Here is a 16,331-nt window from a genome sequence, read left to right on the forward strand (position 1 = left end):
TGTTTTGTGTTGGTTTTCGTCTTAAAAACTTTGTTCGTAGGTGTAGACCTAGGACTAGGGTGCCAGGAAGATGCTATTTGGTGAAACACCAGCAACAGGAGACCTCTGCTGTAGTTGACTTCAGCATTCAGTTGGGGAATTTCCCTGTCATGCCTGTCATGAGCAGCTCAAATAGCTGCCGTACCTTGTCCCAGAGCCGGGCTGTGTCCTGACACCAAACCTGAGTGAACCTGCTGGCCAAGGGTGAGGTGCTGTGGGGTCCTCTGTGTCTCGTGACCTCGTGTGTGATAGGCGTACCCATGTTTGCAGTACCCATTGGTCCAATGAAGAAGGTGCTGGTTGAAGACCCAAAGAAGCGCATGGTGCTGATAGAAAACCTGCGGGAGTCCCAGCCCTATCGCTACATGGTGAAGGCCAGAAATGGTGCTGGCTGGGGACCTGAGAGAGAAGCCACCATCAACCTTGCTACGCAGCCCAAGCGCCCGATGTCCAGTGAGTTACCGCCCTGCCTGGGTGGGGAGCTGGGAGGGAAGAAGCAGTGCTGGGGACTTCTCCCCATCACCCCAGCTGCTTCTCCACATCCTGTTTGCTCTGCTGCACCAGCCACCCTGGTGAATGCTGAAGGCCAGACTGAGTGTGAGAGGCCTCTCTGGTTTCGAGCTGCTTGTCTAATGGCACTTTCCACCTCTCCTCCAGTCCCCATCATCCCTGATGTCCCCATCATTGATGCAGAGGGAGGTGAGGACTATGACAGCTACCTGATGTATAGTGCAGATGTGCTTCGCTCTCCAGCTGGCAGCAAGCGTCCCAGTGTCTCTGATGATTCAGGTACGTTGCTCTGAGTTTTGCAAAGGTCGTTTTTAACATTCATTTTCCTTAACAACAGCTTTCTGCAATGAGCTTCACTGCTCCTTTCCTCCTCATGGAGATGGGGAGATCCAAGTCACAGAGATGGCAGAGATCAACCTTTCCAAAGCACAGTAGCTGCATCCATGGGAACACTTGGCTAATCACAATGTAAATAAGACCAGTCCCTCCTTGTCTTAGCCATGAAGCAAGGAGAAATCCCAGTGTAGGGAGGGAGAGAAGCTTTTCATGTCTCCCCCTGCTCATCTTCCCTTCCTGTTGCCATTTGGCTGGACCACAAGAGTTACTGTCAGCAAACAAGCACTGGCAAGGCACAGACCTCCGAGTCCCTTGGATGCTCAGGGTCTTGGCCAAGCCAACAAGAGGGAACTCACCGAGCGCTGGGAAGGCACTGGCTTCTCTTCCTCCATCACTTCCCTCTCTGAATGAGGCTGGCTCCCTTGTCTTGTACTGGGACAACAAGGGGAAGATGAGCCATAAATGAAAAAATGAGGCTTGCCAGTAGGATCTGGAGGGTCTTCCCTGCGGGGGTTCTCCAGGTCCTGGGATCCAGGCGTGAGTCCCTGGTCCTTTCAGAGAGCAAGGTAATGGGAACACCAAGAGTCCGACCATCCCGAGCGCACATCAAGGAGTGAGAAAACCTCTCCTGAGCAGAGGACAATTGTTGCAGACTCTTCGTGACAGGGACAGGCATGTGGTGGGACTCTCACCTTTTGTCATGATGGACACAGGGCTGGAAAACAGCCCTGAGGTTGAGAAACCCCATGCATGTGATGCTCCCACTATCCTCCATCTACCAGTCACACGATGGTTGCACCACCTGAACTCATCGGCCACCACTTGGCGGGATGGGCTGTGAAAGGGTGTCATTCCCACTGGCACCTGCCCCGTCCCCTCCCCAGCAAGCAGCACGAAGGTAGCGGGTAGCCCACTCTGTCCCCTGCAGATCATGCCAACACCAGTGCTTGCCTTGTCCCAAAAGGCTCCAGGTGGAAATATGTGCAGTTGCTGGGAGAAGACTTGGATCTTCGACGCATCACCTGGAGGCTCCCACCTGAAACCATTCCCCGCCTCTCTGGCAGCAGCCGCTTCTCCTCAGACACCGAGGGTCTCCTCCACGAGGAGGACGGCGACGTGGCTACTGGCAGCCTGAGGAGGAGCGGGACGCCCCGGCCCCAAGCAGGTGAAGGACGGCTTCGTTACGGCACTGAGTGTCCTGTCTCGTCCTGCTCTGAGCCGAGGGGCCGGCGGCTGGGGTCTGCCCTAGCACGTGTCCCCTTCCTCCCCTTGTGTGCCCATCCTCGTGTTGGCGTGATTCACTGTTCACGTGCTGTAGTCTGCTTCAAAACCTTGTCCTGGTGTGTCTGCTCACAAGAGTGTCAAGGTAACCCCCATCTCGGCATGGACTTGGGAGCCTGCTAGCAAGCTGCTTCTACAAAAAGCTGGACCTTCAAGGCAGGAGCAAACTCGGATGATACCTGCTAAGTGCTACTTCCAAGGGCAGCTCCTCACCTTAATTAAGTGCCCTGAGTTTCTGGGGCAGATCTGCTGGACTGTTAAACAGAAATCACTCCCTCATGGGTAGCTGATCTCTCCTGGCTTGCTGGGAAGGGATGGGGGCTTGTCCAGGACCAGAACAACGGAGCAGAGTTTGCTTTTCAGATCCAGCCGAGATGGGATCCAGAGTGAGATTTGGAGAAACCGCCTCCATAAAGGGCTATTTTCCCTCTTCGCCTTCTTTTTTAATCTGAAATTATAAACCTGTGCTTGCGTCTAAGGAAAGATGTGAGAGAACATGGCAAGAACCACAAGGCAGTGCCCCAGCGAGGCCGAGGTCTGGAGTTACCTTGGGCACCATGGGTGTCTCTGGTGCTGGGTGTAGGGTAAAGTCTCCGTTTACCTGTTTGTTTCTGCATCATCCCGTTGGCTGATTGTGTCTTGTTCTAGATGTAGTGCTCCAGCACAAGCTTCCAGAGTGGCTGAAGCCAGGATGCAGCCAAGGGAGGGTGCACCATAATGCCTCCTGCTCCGTCCCCACGGAAACTGGGGCAGCATCCCCATCCACAGCCAGATTCCTCACGATCTGCTCTCTTTCACAGAGAACTTACTGAATGGCCGCGTGGACTTCTCCTTCCCTGGTAGCGGCAGCGGCACGCTGACCAGGACAACGAACACCAGCTACCACCAGCTGAGCCCACACATGCAGCAGGAGCACAGGGTGATGGGGAGCTCCTCGCTGACGAGAGACTACTCCACAATGCTGATGGGGCACGGTGAGTACTGTGGTTATGGGACCTCCTCTTCCCTTCCACCTCCACAACTGTCTTCGGACCCATGCCCTTCAAATCCTGTTGGGGTGACAACTGTGTTCACAGCTAATAGGGCCTACAAACCAGAGATCTGGAAGGTCATGTCCTCACCACAAATGTGTAGGTGCTTTGCTGAAGCCACTCTGCTCCCAAACCAGTTTGGAGAGGGTTCCCATCCCTCACTTGCAGAGTGCTCAGGAAATGGAGCTACATCTTTATCTTTACACCGTGAAACACTTCAGAAAGAGTACATGTCTCTTCTTCTTACTCTATCCAGCAGCATGGCTGCCTTTCAGTTCTACACGTGTACATCAGCTGGCACTGACAGAAGGTTGTTAAAAGCTCTTTAAACCTGAGCCTTAAAAAGTCATCTCTGCAGGAGCCGGTACACGGGCTAAACTCACTCTGAAATCTCCAATGGTGTTTTTCTCTCTTTCTCTTGCACCACTTCTGTAGATTACCCGGGGAGGCTCCTCCCTCCCATCCATGAAGATGCTGGGAGGACAGTCCCCCGGCCCCGGGATGTGGGTTTCAGGAGCAGGGCAAAGGTGAAGGGTTACTACCCCAGCACTGGCTTTCGGGACTCTATAATCATGACTGATGGGTCCGCAGGGATTTGCAAGTACATAGGTACAGCTTTGTCCAGTGTCTCCTCCCAGCCATGCATCCCATAACAGCCAAGTCACCAGCCATCCATGAGCTGTTGCCATCCACTGCTCGCCCCAAACCCTCTCTCCATGGCTTGCTGTGTGCCGCACTGATCTTCCTCCTGACCTGGCCTGTGCCTCCATCACACCACCTTTCCATTTGCAGGTGACTTCAGCTGTGTTTCAACCCACCTGGGCTGATTAACACTCACCACCACTGCTACCATGCTCTAACGAGCTGATCAGCTCATTGTCCCTGACCTCTTCGTTCCTAACATGCTTGTTGTTCCGTCTTATCCCACAGGCCTTTGGAAGACTCTTGGGGAGAACGTGTGCTCCATGAGAGATGTCCCTCTGCAAGCTCCTTGGCCAAAGCCCACGTCAGTGAGGGGCTTTGGTCTCTGAGTGTCACCTGGGAGGATGCTGTGCTCACCATGAGCCTTGTGTCCCAGTGGGCTGAGTTGGGGGGGAAACAGAGCACCCAGTCAGTCCTGGTCCCAGCTGCCCCCATCCCTTAAACGTTCCTGGAGGTGTTGGGCCGCTTTAGCTATAGACTAGGGCCAGTCTTAACTGAGCTACATCTGAAGATGTCTGTGAAACTTCTGGCAGACTGGACAGGGTGCTTCGGGGTGAGCGAGGATGGCCACACACAGCACCTGGGCCCCTGGTCTGGTCTCTCTATCATGGGGGCCTGAAGCTTACTTTGATTTGTCCCACCTAAGGTTGGCACCCTAAGGCCACGGGACATCACTGTAGGTGCGCAGAGCTAGCCAGTCCCCCTTCATGACAGGCCAGCTTGCAGAGATGGCATCTCGCCACGTTCTCCCCCGAACCATCGGGACCATCCCACGCTTGAGCGTGCCACTCCCCTCCTCTCCCCCAGCCCGCTTAGCCCCCAGCCCCCAAATCTCCACTGTGACATTGCCTTTTTGCCTCAGATTCCAGGCTACCACTGGGCATCCCCGACACCCCCACACGCCTGGTGTTCTCCGCCCTGGGACCCACCTCCCTGAAGGTCAGCTGGCAGGAGCCACACTGTGAGAAGGAGGTGCAGGGCTACAGTGTGCAGTACCAGCTCCTCAATGGAGGTCAGTGAACAGGAGGTCGGTGCCCACCAGGCAGTTGGTGGTCTGAGTTTCTGGTGGTGGAGAAGTCTGGTCTGGGTCTTCTCCTGGGCACCTGGCTCTGAGTGACCCAGCTTGAGCAGGGGGAGTTGAACCAGCTGACCTCCAGAGGTCCCTTCCATCCTCAACCATTCTGGGATTCAGGAACTGGTCCCAACTCTGCTTTATGTGTAGCCTTGAGGAAATGTCTCAGCTACCCCACAGCTCTCATTGCCCATTTCCACTGGAGGCACAATTCCTGAGGTTGCTTGTGGAGTCACTCCTCCTCCAAAAAACCTTGGACTCATCCACCAGCCTCAACATCTTAGCTGAAGGTTTTTTCATCGCATTGGACTTGGAGGGAGGGTTGGAATGAAAATCTCTTACTTTTACATGAAACTTGCGCAGCATTAGTAAAAATGTGATCCTCTTTTGATGAAAATCCTGGAGTTTTCAAGAAGCTGTTGTTTGTCCCAAGCTTTTTTTGGAACATCTCATCCTGCACTACTGGTTGTTGGTGGCAAGGTGTGATGGAGGTGGCTGGGGAGGGGCCCTGGATGACTTTTCCAGGCAGTTCATTTGAGATGGAGTTTAGGTGAAAGCCATGGCTCTGTCTTTGTGCCTGCAACATGGTGCTGATGTCCCCCTTCCCTGTGCATCCCAGGAGAGGTGCACCGACTCACCATCCCCAACCCCAACCAGAACTCAGTGGTGGTAGAGGACCTGCTGCCCAACCACTCGTACATCTTCAAGGTGAAGGCGCAGAGTGAGGAAGGCTGGGGCCCCGAGAGGGAAGGAGTCATCACCATAGAGTCCCAGGTGGACCCACAGAGCCCGCTCAGCCCTGTGCCAGGTGAGGTGGATGGGTGGCAGGAGGAGGGCAGCACTGACATCTCTGCTGCTGTCTACAGTGCTGGCCTTGCTGTTTCGTCTCCCCTTACCACATCCTGAGCTCCCCTTTCCTTCCTTTCATTTCGAAACAGGACCTTCTTCCCCATGCACTTACCTTCCACTCGCTGTCTAGATAGCTGAGACCTTCAAGCTCATTTCACAAATGCTGTGTGCAGATTCTTCCCAGGCTCCTCCTCACCACCTTCTGTGACACTGACCTCTCACTCGTGTCCCTGCAGGTTCACCCTTCACGCTGAGCACACCCAGTGCTCCTGGACCATTGGTTTTCACTGCCCTCAGCCCCGACTCCCTGCAGCTCAGCTGGGAGAGACCCCGCAAACCAAATGGGTCCATCTTGGGCTACATGGTCACCTGTGAGATGCTGCATGGAGGAGGTATAGTATCAGGCTGTGAAAGCCCCGTTCTCTGTGTAGAGCACAAGATACTTCCAGCAAGGGCAGCAACTTGCTGTGGTTTTGCTGGGACCAGCAACAAAGTTGTCTGCTTACATCTGTGCAGGCAAAGGGGGGACATGAGGCTGAGTGCAGGCCTGGGAGCTGCTGGACCCTGACTCTTTGTGTCATTGCAGGGTCTGGTGTAACAAATGTGGTGGGAAGAGGAAGGATCTGTAATTTATTACAGCCCAAGCCCGGTGGAGGTTGTTTGTTGAGGCTCACTGTAATAAAATAGGGTTATCTTAACCCTTAGTAGAACTGGGTGTAATCATACAGTCTGTGGGTGTCACAAAGCTTAGGGAAAGCCCAGACAGCAGGCAGAGTTGGGGGGAGTGTGTTTGGAGGGACAGTGACTGGTGTCTGTCTTCATCGCTGACATGTCTCTGTGGATTAGGGGAGCCCAGGAATATCTATGTCGAAGGAGACAATCTGGAAACTACCCTGACTGTGCCCCACCTGAGTGAGAATGTCCCATACAAGTTCAAAGTACAAGCCAAGACCACCCAAGGCTTTGGGCCAGAGAGAGAAGGCATCATCACCATCGAATCTCAGGATGGAGGTACAGTACCATGTCTCTGAGGATGCACAAAGATAAGAAAACTCTCATAGCAGGAAACACAACCCCTGAAGTCCCTTTCCAGCTCTGGTGGTGACTCCATTTTCCATGAAAGACATTGTCTTCCATGAAGACGATGCTGTGCCTTGTGAGCACTGTCCCAATCCTGATGCACTGAATGAGGGAGGATTGTGAGAACCTGACAGTGTCTAATCTATTATGACATTTTTGTCTTATGCCTGGTTGTACACATACCTGGAGACAGCTTCTTACACTGCACAGGTGTAAGACCTCCCCAGTCCTCCCAGTTCCTCCTAAATCTGGCTCTGATGTCAAGAGAAACCTCCTGAGCTGTCTGTTGTTTCTCACTGTGCAGGGTTGAAAGTTCTGTGTCATTTCCTGGCTGATTTGTCCCTTTTCCTTCTCCCCAGGCACTTTCTCCCAGTTTGGAGGACAGCAGTATATGAGAGAAGAAGTGTACACATTCCCCACCGAATACACCACCAAAACCAGCATCAGCCATTCCTCTCTGGATCCCCACTTCACAGGTAAGGGCTCGCTGCCTACTCTGAAACCTTCAGAAAGCAAAGGATAACTCTGCTTGTCCAGAGGTCTGAGGGCGCTTTTACCTCAAGTGTCAGATGCAGGGAGGGAGAGTCCATCAGGCGGGATGGATGAAGAGGACCAGACCCTTTCCTACATCGTGTCCCTGCTCTGCCCCAAAGGCAGTTGCAGTTGTTTCCCCATGTGCTGCCCGGTCATGAAAGGCATGATGAGTTTTCAGAGTCCCCTGGGCCTATCACTAGGGACCAGACTGTAGCTCTTTCCGCAAGGTCAGATCTCTTCAGAGCAGGCAAAAACAGAGAAATGTGATGACCACCTTTAATTACATGAGTGTAGTTGTCCCACTTGAGTTCCTGGACTCATGGGTTCATGCTGCACCATGGAGAGTTTGGGAACTGTTAGGAGATCCATCTTATTGACTGACATAGAAAAGCACCAAATCATGTGATCTGGAGAGGTTTTCCAGCAGTGAAAGTGGTATTTAAGGAGAAACCTCTGCCAGGAGTCACCAGGTAGAGCAGATCCTATTCCCTGTGACCCTGTACTTGGCACGGTGTCCTGACCACTGAGCTTCTCATTGCAGACAGCATGCTGCTGACGACCCAACGAGTGGAGAGCGCCAGCAGCACCCTCACGAAACAGGTCACCAAAGAGTTTGTGAGCCGGACCATGATGTCCAGTGGGACCCTCACCAAACAGATGGAGAGGCAGTTCTATGAGGCCTGATCCAGGGCAGGCTGCCTGCCAGCGGGACATTTGTGTTCAGGTGGCAGGACTTTGTGGAAAGCTCCAAGGGTGCTTCATCCAGACACTGCCACGGTGCCTGGGCAGCTCCTCCTGTGGGCAGAGACCCTCCATGGCACTTCAAGCTCTGGACCTCTCCTTTGGAGCCCAGCGCACTCGAAGCTCTGGCACGGTTGGGTCATCAGGTGTGTGCTCATCCTTCAGAGCTTGCTCACCCTGTCCTGCTCTGTAGAGTCCACAGGGATGTCTTCCATGAACAATCACCACTTACTCCAATACCATTCTTCAGTGCCCATCCATCCAAATACATCTGCCGACATTTGGGTGTCTCGATGGCTCTGGCCTCCCCAGATAAATGGAACAGCATGATTTATTCTCACATCCTCAGTTTTGAGAGGATCCCAGCTGGCAACATCCTGATTTATAGAGGGTCATCATTTCCATCATTGCTCCAGGGTCTCTGACAACTTGCCTGTCCAATGGAGATGGCTATTTTGTTCTGTTTGGGTTCTTTACATGAGAATTGCAAGGTGGGGGTTGGGGGTAACCTATGCTTTCTTACTGCACCTATTTATGTCTATCTTTCGCTGCTAACATTTGGTACCACGATAGCAAAGTATAGCCTTTCATTTGTATAGCATTACTGATGATGGCCTCTGATGCATATTTTTTTTTGCATACGATATTGTACAGTTTTCGTAGTATATATATATAAATATATATAAATGTATTTTATTATTTTATAAAAAAAAATGAGGTGGATGAGATCTGTGCTGAATGTGGAGGCTACGCTGGGACTGTGGCTGCGGAGAAGCATGAATAACCGGAGGAAATGAGTTAAGGGCTTGATCCAAAGGCCACTAAACCCTGTGGAAAGCCTGCTGATGAGCTGATGGGTTCTGCCTTGAGCCTTGTATCCTGCAGCACCAGGGACCCCAGCAGAAGGCTGCAAGCAGCCAGTGGCCCTCGCTGCACAGCATCCACCAGCCGAGCGCTCCCCAGCCCCAGCACAGCGCAGAAGGGCTGGGGATGGCACAGGCAGGGCTGCCTGGGATTTCTTATGGGGCTGATGCGGAGAGCGTGAGATTTTTGGGCAGAAGATGTTGGGTATTGTTTAAAAGCCCTTTTGCCCAACAGCAATGTCCATAAAGGGACATGTGATCCCTCAGTAAACACAAGGGAAGAGCAAGCCTGGGAGCAGCAGGCTCTCCAATCATCCTGAGTAAGTCTCTGAGCCTCCTTCGACGCTCAGCTTTAGCTGTCCTCGCACGGTGCTGGGTGCAGGGCTGAGCTGAGACCTTGCTGGGCCTTGTTTCCTGGCTCTGGGCACGATGCCTGGTGTCTTGCTGCCCTCTGCCAATGAGAACAACTGGGTTCCATGTCTTGCTGAGCAGCGGCTTTCCCTGGCGTGCTTCAGCTGCCCGGGAGCCAGCGAGGAACCTGCCGCAAGGATCCAGCCCACAGCAGCAGCTGCCACCGTTCTGGGTTAGAACTTCCAACCAAAACAGCAGCTGCCTGGTCTCCCTGGCACCATCGCCTGCCTGATCTGATCTGATGCTGGACCTTGGCTATTTTATTTGGGGATTTTGGTTTTGGTTTGTTTTTGTTTTTTTTTTTTTTTTTTTTTTTGTTTGTTTTTTTTTGACTCAGAAGAAGAGTTGTCAGCACTGACACCACCGAGAGCTCCCTCTCCTCTTGGGGCTGTTCATTTGAGTGGGACGGGTTGTACATATTTGAACCAAAGATGCACATGCGTGAGTAATGTCCACAGGAGTCTCCAGAACTGCAGCTGGAGCTTGGTCAGTTTTGAACTTGGGCAAGAGACACTTCACCAACCCTGTGGTTTTACTGTGCCTTCAAGAAGCAGTTATTTTTGCTGAGAAAGTACCAATGGTGTTAGCCTGCCTGCTTCCTCTTTCCTGTCTCACCAGCGGGGTTGGGGTTTCCTCTCCAGCTGATGCGTCTCCTCCTGCACTAGGACTCTGTGACCCTTTTCCTGTGCTTTGTGGTCCAGGGTAAAACACTGAAAACTGTTTAAAAATGGAGCTCCCCTTCCAAGCATTTTAACCAGACTTTCCTGTTATCCAAGAGAAGAGCACAGCCCTTAGCTCCTGCTCACCAGCGTCTCATGCCATCCCCACGCACAAGGTGGCTGTGCACCTAAGCGATGCCTCGCACGAAAACAGCGTCACTTTTTAATTTTCATCTGGTCATTAGGGCTGGTGGTGGTTCAGTCTTTCCAAGGCGGATCCAGCAGCCCGCTCTGACAGCGGCTCTTTGATCAGATGCCTTCCTATTGCACTCAATAAATATTTTCTCTATTGTCTGCCTCTCTTCCCTTTTCTTTAAGAAATAAATAAAATCATCTTTCTCCCATACCCTCCATCTGCAGTAGCAGCTGAAGGACATGTGCCAGAAGCAGATACTCAAGCAGGGGCTTCTGCTGTCAGTGCCTGCTGCTGCTCCATGGCTGTCCCACCCTCTGACTGCAGCTCCCGAGGCACTACTGGACCCGGCATCCCTGGTCATGGCTCATTACACCAGTGCAAACTGGAGTTAAACCAGTCTCCTCTGAGGCAAGGTCCCCAGTGACTTTGGTGCCAGAGCTCCGCTCAGGTGGGTGCAGAATGACTGTGTAAATGTTTTGCATTTATTAGGCAGATGATGCAGACAGACAAATTTATTCCCTTGTGAAGTGAGGAAAGCAGCCACCTCTCGGGGAGGGGGTGTTGATCCCAGCGGGGGAGAGGTGGTCGCTCCTCTACAGGGGCAGCACCTTTGCCCCGCCGGAGGGTTTGGTGAGGTAGAAGGTGGCCGTGCCGCTGTATTTCTCCTAAAAGACAAGAGGAGCAGTAAGTGCTGGGGCTCTGGGGCTGAACCACACCAAGCAAGAGGCCGGGCTGGGGGATGCCAGAGCCAGGGGAGAAAGGCCATGCCGGTCAGCCCGGCCGTGTGCCAGTGGCCACATGAGATGCTTCCCGGGGACAGCAGGCTGTCCTGGCCACTGCCCGGGGTCCCTTGGTCCATCCACAGCATGGGGCAGGGAGGCTATCAACACATCCCCAAGCTGATCCTTCATCAGGCCCTTAGGGACTGTTCTCCAAGACTTTTTCCGACCCCCTTTTTGACCCTGCTGATGCTGTCGACCTCCACAGCCTCTGGCAACAGCAGAAAACTCACTGCCAGCTCTGCACAGTCCTTTCTCAGCTCTGTTTTTCTCCTAACTCATCCAGTGGTCACTGGTTCTTATTTTGGAGAATTTGAGGGTCAGTTCCACACTCACCCTATCCTACCCCCTTTGCTGTTTTGTAACTCCTGGTCACATTCCCTCTCTCCAGCTTCTCACCAGATGGCAGAGGCACAGCCCTTTTGGTCTCTCCTCATTTCAGACACCTTCCTCAGACCCTTCTTTATCCCCCTCACCTCCATTTACGGCACACACTGTGATCATACAGAGCAGCAGAATGAGTCTCCGCCTTATTCACAGCCCCTATTTCCTGACACCCCCATTTTGCTGGCACTTTCAGCTACCAGTGCCCGCTGAGCTGCTGATTTAGAGAACATTGATGACGACACTGAGATCTTTCCCGGGCTGTAACTGCTGGCATTATGCTCAGCATTGCCTAAGCTTGTCTTGGATTACCTTTCCCTAGATAGATTTAGCCTTCCTGAAGCTCACGCGGCATCTTTTCGCTCACTTTCTCAATGCAGTGAGGTCCTTGGGCAGTGCTCTGGGACCAGCATGGTGCTGAACTGCCTGCAAGAGCTTAGTAACATCAACAGATTTAGGGCTATCCCTGCGTGGCACTGGATGGGCTACACCAGCCCCAAGTGCCTCAGGACGCAGCTTCAACGGCATCCCCGGGCCATGCCCCTGAGTGTTTCCTAGGGATCTTTAAGACAATCTCCTGGCTCTTTTCTGCCATGTACCTGGATGTGGTGCTGGGCTCTCTCTGCAGCCCCAGCCTCCAGCAACGTCACCGTGCAGCCTCCGAAGCCTCCCCCAGTCATCCTGCTGCCATAAACCCCACTGACCTCCAGGGCTGCTGCTACCAGCTCATCCAGCTCCGGGCAGCTCACTTCGTAGTCATCCCTGGAGAGAGAAGACCTGTGGTCAGCCCTGTCCTGCACCCCGGCCAAGCCCCTGCATCATGAGCAGCTGAAACCTGTATCTTGGTGTATCCGTTACCGTAGCAAACTGCAGCAATGCAGGATGCTGCAGATGCTGGTCCAGCTCTCTGCCTATAAGTGCATGTGTACGTGAGCAAGGCTGCGAGCATCGGGAACTCGCTGGGCGCTGCCGTAAGCAGCACACAGCTGTAATGTACACGGTGGGCTGCCTCATCCCAGCACCCCCCAGCGTAGAAGCCTGTGAGGCTTTTCTTAAAACTCCCTGGCAGGCTGAGCTGTGAGAGATGCCAGGCAGGACACGGTACTGGCTGTCCCCAGTGCTGCACCCCCAGGTAGGGCAACCCCCCCCGAGGACTTGACGCTGGTGCCCCCGACACAGCCTGCCCTACCCCAGGGTTGGTACCTCCTCACCTGAGGGAGCTGTGACTCTCCACCATCAGCCTCCCAAACGTCCTGTAGTCCCTGTCCCGCAGTGCTTGTGCTGCCTGGGCTGTCCGTGCTATCTCGCCAACGACGTGCCTGGCCCGCCGGTACACCTCCTCGCCCAGCCGGCTCCTGGCCGCTGCGGAGACACGCATGTCCCTGCAGCAAAGCCACTCGGGTCTGTGGGATGCTGCTGGGGGTGAGCACGGCTGCATCCTCCAACCTTCCTCTGCCAGAGCTTCTCTACTTGCAGCACGCTCCCATCCCGGTAAGTGCACCCACCCACCTGCCCCAGGTGCTGCCCCACAGCCCGTGCCATGGGGCACTGAGCTCCTGCTGCCCCGAGGAGCGGCCAGAGCCGAGGGAGGGACTGTCCCCACCTTCCAGCTCAGCCATGGTGGCATCCCGCAGACTGGCCTTGCCCAGAGCTGCCGCCACCTCCTCGCACTGCCGCCGGCGCGTCGGATACTCGCTGCCCGTCAGCGTGTGCCGCACGTTGGAGTTGGTGATGAGGACAGCCAAGCCGGCATCGGTCAGTGGGACGAGGACGGTCTCCAGGGACCTGCAGTGAAGAGCTCAGCACAGGCCCTGTGCTCGTCCCCCCTGCCCATTCCACCCCTCGGCCATCCGGGTGAGGTCACAGGGCAGGCAGCTCCTGCCTCTGCAGAGGCAAAGTCCAAGTGGTTTAGGATTTCATTTGAGCATTTTACTCCCTCCCAATTATCAGTCTCATAATAGACCCTAATGACTTTGCAGCAAAGGCAGCCCAGGCGAGTAGCAGAATGGATGCAGGAGGAGGAATCACAACATGGGAATTAAAACAGAGGGAGCCCCAGCCCCACGATGAGATTTGGGGCTGGGTTCAGGGTTTAATCCCTCCCTGCACTCCTGCATTTATTTCATGGCCACTGGACTAGCTCGTCCCCACCTGCCCAAGGAGCTCAGCCCTGACCTGCAGTCAATGAGCAGCGCGTGGCCTTCCTTGCCCATCACAGATATGAACTGGTCCATGATCCCACAGGGCATGCCGGCAAACGTGTGCTCTGCTTTCTGGCATGCCAGTGCCTTGGCTACCAAATCACCGTCATCTGTGCCAGAGCAGAGAGATGCAGGTTAGCAGCTCTGGGACCTTTGCCCCTTTGCCCTGGAGCAGGGGGAGCAAACACAAAGATAAAAGGTTGCTTTCCCATGGAATGGGGTTTTGCTAAAGCATCAGCTGCAGGTGCCTGCTCCTGCACCAGTGCAGCACACCCGTGCCAGCGTGGGTCCCTGGATCCAGCTGGATGCGATAGTTTGACACTGGTGTCTTAGATCTCTCCATTTTTGGGGATATAGGGTGGGGAGAAGATGCCTCCAAGGGAACATCTTCTCATCAACCCCGGCCAGTCCCAGGGGTGGTCCGTGGGTTTTAGAGGCATGGGCACATCAGGCTGGGTGAGCTGGAGGAGCCCCGCAGCCACAGTATTGCAGCTCCACCGCAGCTGGAGCAGCTGGTTGTGACCCACCCCACAGAGGTGTTTCCCCAGGGGTGTGGAATCTTGCTAAGGGCACCCCCCTCATCCTGACTCCAACTTGGGAACAGAGGGGCCAGGGCCAGGACCAACTGCTGCCTTACCGGGGCAGAGCTGCTGGAGGAAGGTGTAAGTAGCCACCTCCAGAGCAGCCGAGCTGGAGAGGCCCCCACCCAGGGGGATGTCACTGGCTATCACGGCGCTGAAGCCCGGCACGGGACCACCTGCGGGAAGAGAAGGGAGAAGGGGGGGCCATGAGCCCCTGCAGGGCTGGGGGCTGCCCTGCCCCATAGCTCCTCAGAGAGGAGCCCCTGTCCGATTTCCCACTTTAAAATACAGAGTGACCCACGGCAGAATGTGACCTGGGCATCCCCCCTCCCTGCCCAAACCACAGGGGTCTTTGGAGCTGAAAGTGTCTCTGCTGGAGCCCGGTTCCGGCAGCCGCTATGGGATTGCACCAGCACTGAAAGAGCCCCTGGAGCACACCAAAATCTGAGCACCAGCCCTGCGAGAAGGGGGGCTCCAACCCTCCCAGCAGCCTGGGCCTTACCCCGGTAGTGCTGGATGACGCCCTTGACATAGTTGGCCCAGCGAGGCTGTCCCGGGCTCAGGGGGCTGCCGTGGCGGGGAGCCGGGAACTGCACCCTGTGGGGCTCGTCCGCCTCCGCCGAGGTGGTGAGGATGGAGATGGTCCCGTCCTGCGTGGGGGATCCCACCAGCACCGTCCCCAGCTGCAGGGCCTGGGGAGGTGGGGAAGGTGGGCTCAGACTCCACGGCATCCCTTGGAGCATCCCCACACCTGGGTCTGTCCACGTGGAGCCACCAGCCCCCACTGCACACTGCAGCTCGTCACAGTGTTAAAAATTTCTGGCTATTTAATGCCACGCAGGGTCAGTCTTAGCACTGAAATGTTGTGACCAACCACCCCAGCTCAGCGCCAGGGTGCTGGGCTCCGGGGGAGTAGAAACCCACGATGAGGACGTAAAAGGCTTTGGGAAGTTTTCTTGCTCGCAGAGGAATTCTGCTGACCTGCTCCCACACTCCTCGGCCTCAAAATAATTAGCTGCGGGTTTAATTTAGGATTGAGCGGGGGCTCGCTCACTGAGCTGAAGGAGGTCAGGAAGCCCCAGCTGCTTCGAACCTTTTCTGCCACCAAAGCATCGCTCTCCAGGAATGGAAGACTGTTCGATGGGATTGCAGAAAGGAGACTTCAGCCCCTTGAAGAGGCCGTCGGTGAGGGGGGACTCGCATCAACCCGCAGTGAGTAGAAGCGGGGTGCTGCCCCCCATGCTCCGGGTCCTGCTCCGAGCTCCGGTGGTGGGGGGGGGGGAATCCCGGGGGGACCCCCCCGGGGGCTGCAGGGAGGACCCGGAAGGGTGACACCGAGGGATCAGGGGGCCGGGGCGGCGGAGCACGGCCCTTACCATGGGCAGCACGAAGCCGCCGTTGTAGTCGGTGTGCTCGCCGATGAGGTTGACCCGGCCGGGGGCCCACGCCGCCAGCACCGCCTCCCCCCCGAAAGCCGCTCCGTGGGCCCGGCGGGCGGCCGCCAGCAGCGGGACCCACCCGGGCTCCGCCGCCTCCTCCGCCATGGCCGCTCCGCCCCGCCCCGGGCCCCCGCCCCGCCCCCGGGCCGGGGCGCGGCCCCGCTCCGCCCGCGGCCGGGCTCGAACTCGCGGCGCTGAGGGGTTCCGGGGGGGGGGCTCTCCCCACCCCACGCAGCCCCTTCCCACGGGCCGGGCGCGCCCCCGGCAGCGCCGGTCGCGCGTGTGCATCCCTATAGACAAGGCGAGAGTTGCACCTACACACGCCGCTGGGTGTACCTACGGCGGTGCCAGCGCCTGGGGCTTTTTCATACATATATCTATATCCCTAGCCCTAGCCCAACGCCTGCGTGGTCCTAATATCAGCACAGGCGCATACGTATATATATATGTCTCTGTTATATATGCGCTTTATGCCTATGTATGTACAGATATATAGGTATATATGTGTCAATGGCCGAGTTATACCTGTCTTCATCAACGTCTCTCTAGGCTTTTGATACATGCACAGGTACATACCTATATGTATATACATACGCCGATGTGCTGTAAGTACATCGTAAGGTATAGATACATCTGTCTGCGC

The 16,331-nt window shown here is 55.3% G+C and overlaps 2 protein-coding genes across 5 annotated transcripts in view; one reads left to right on the top strand and one right to left on the bottom strand.

The window, feature by feature from the left end:
- Positions 1-10,462, top strand: part of ITGB4 (integrin subunit beta 4) — a 36,200-nt gene extending 25,738 nt beyond the window's left edge. For 2 of the 4 annotated variants that reach the window (XM_033002372.2, XM_033002371.2), the window contains exons 31-41: positions 310-492; positions 697-828; positions 1,850-2,050; positions 2,967-3,140; positions 3,633-3,806; positions 4,762-4,911; positions 5,591-5,779; positions 6,057-6,212; positions 6,667-6,831; positions 7,260-7,376; positions 7,976-10,462. In XM_033002372.2, the coding sequence (XP_032858263.2) occupies positions 310-492; positions 697-828; positions 1,850-2,050; positions 2,967-3,140; positions 3,633-3,806; positions 4,762-4,911; positions 5,591-5,779; positions 6,057-6,212; positions 6,667-6,831; positions 7,260-7,376; positions 7,976-8,118 (1,784 nt within the window). In that variant the 3' untranslated portion in view covers positions 8,119-10,462. The remainder of the gene's footprint in view (positions 1-309; positions 493-696; positions 829-1,849; positions 2,051-2,966; positions 3,141-3,632; positions 3,807-4,761; positions 4,912-5,590; positions 5,780-6,056; positions 6,213-6,666; positions 6,832-7,259; positions 7,377-7,975) is intronic. The other 2 variants (XM_033002373.2, XM_033002374.2) reach the window with 2 other exon arrangements.
- A 302-nt stretch (positions 10,463-10,764) lies between these two features.
- Positions 10,765-15,804, bottom strand: GALK1 (galactokinase 1). Its single transcript, XM_033002375.2, has 8 exons — positions 15,626-15,804; positions 14,752-14,941; positions 14,306-14,425; positions 13,643-13,778; positions 13,071-13,252; positions 12,679-12,829; positions 12,067-12,229; positions 10,765-10,969 (listed from the first exon to the last, which is right to left on the bottom strand). The coding sequence occupies exons 1-8, from the start codon at positions 15,791-15,793 to the stop codon at positions 10,898-10,900; spliced, it is 1,182 nt and encodes a 393-aa protein (XP_032858266.2). The 5' UTR covers positions 15,794-15,804; the 3' UTR covers positions 10,765-10,897.
- Between the last annotated feature and the right edge of the window lie 527 nt (positions 15,805-16,331).

This window comes from Tyto alba, unplaced genomic scaffold (assembly GCF_018691265.1).
Source record: "Tyto alba isolate M040663 unplaced genomic scaffold, T.alba_DEE_v4.0 Super-Scaffold_39, whole genome shotgun sequence".
In the NCBI taxonomy this organism is placed as follows: Eukaryota; Metazoa; Chordata; class Aves; order Strigiformes; family Tytonidae; genus Tyto; species Tyto alba.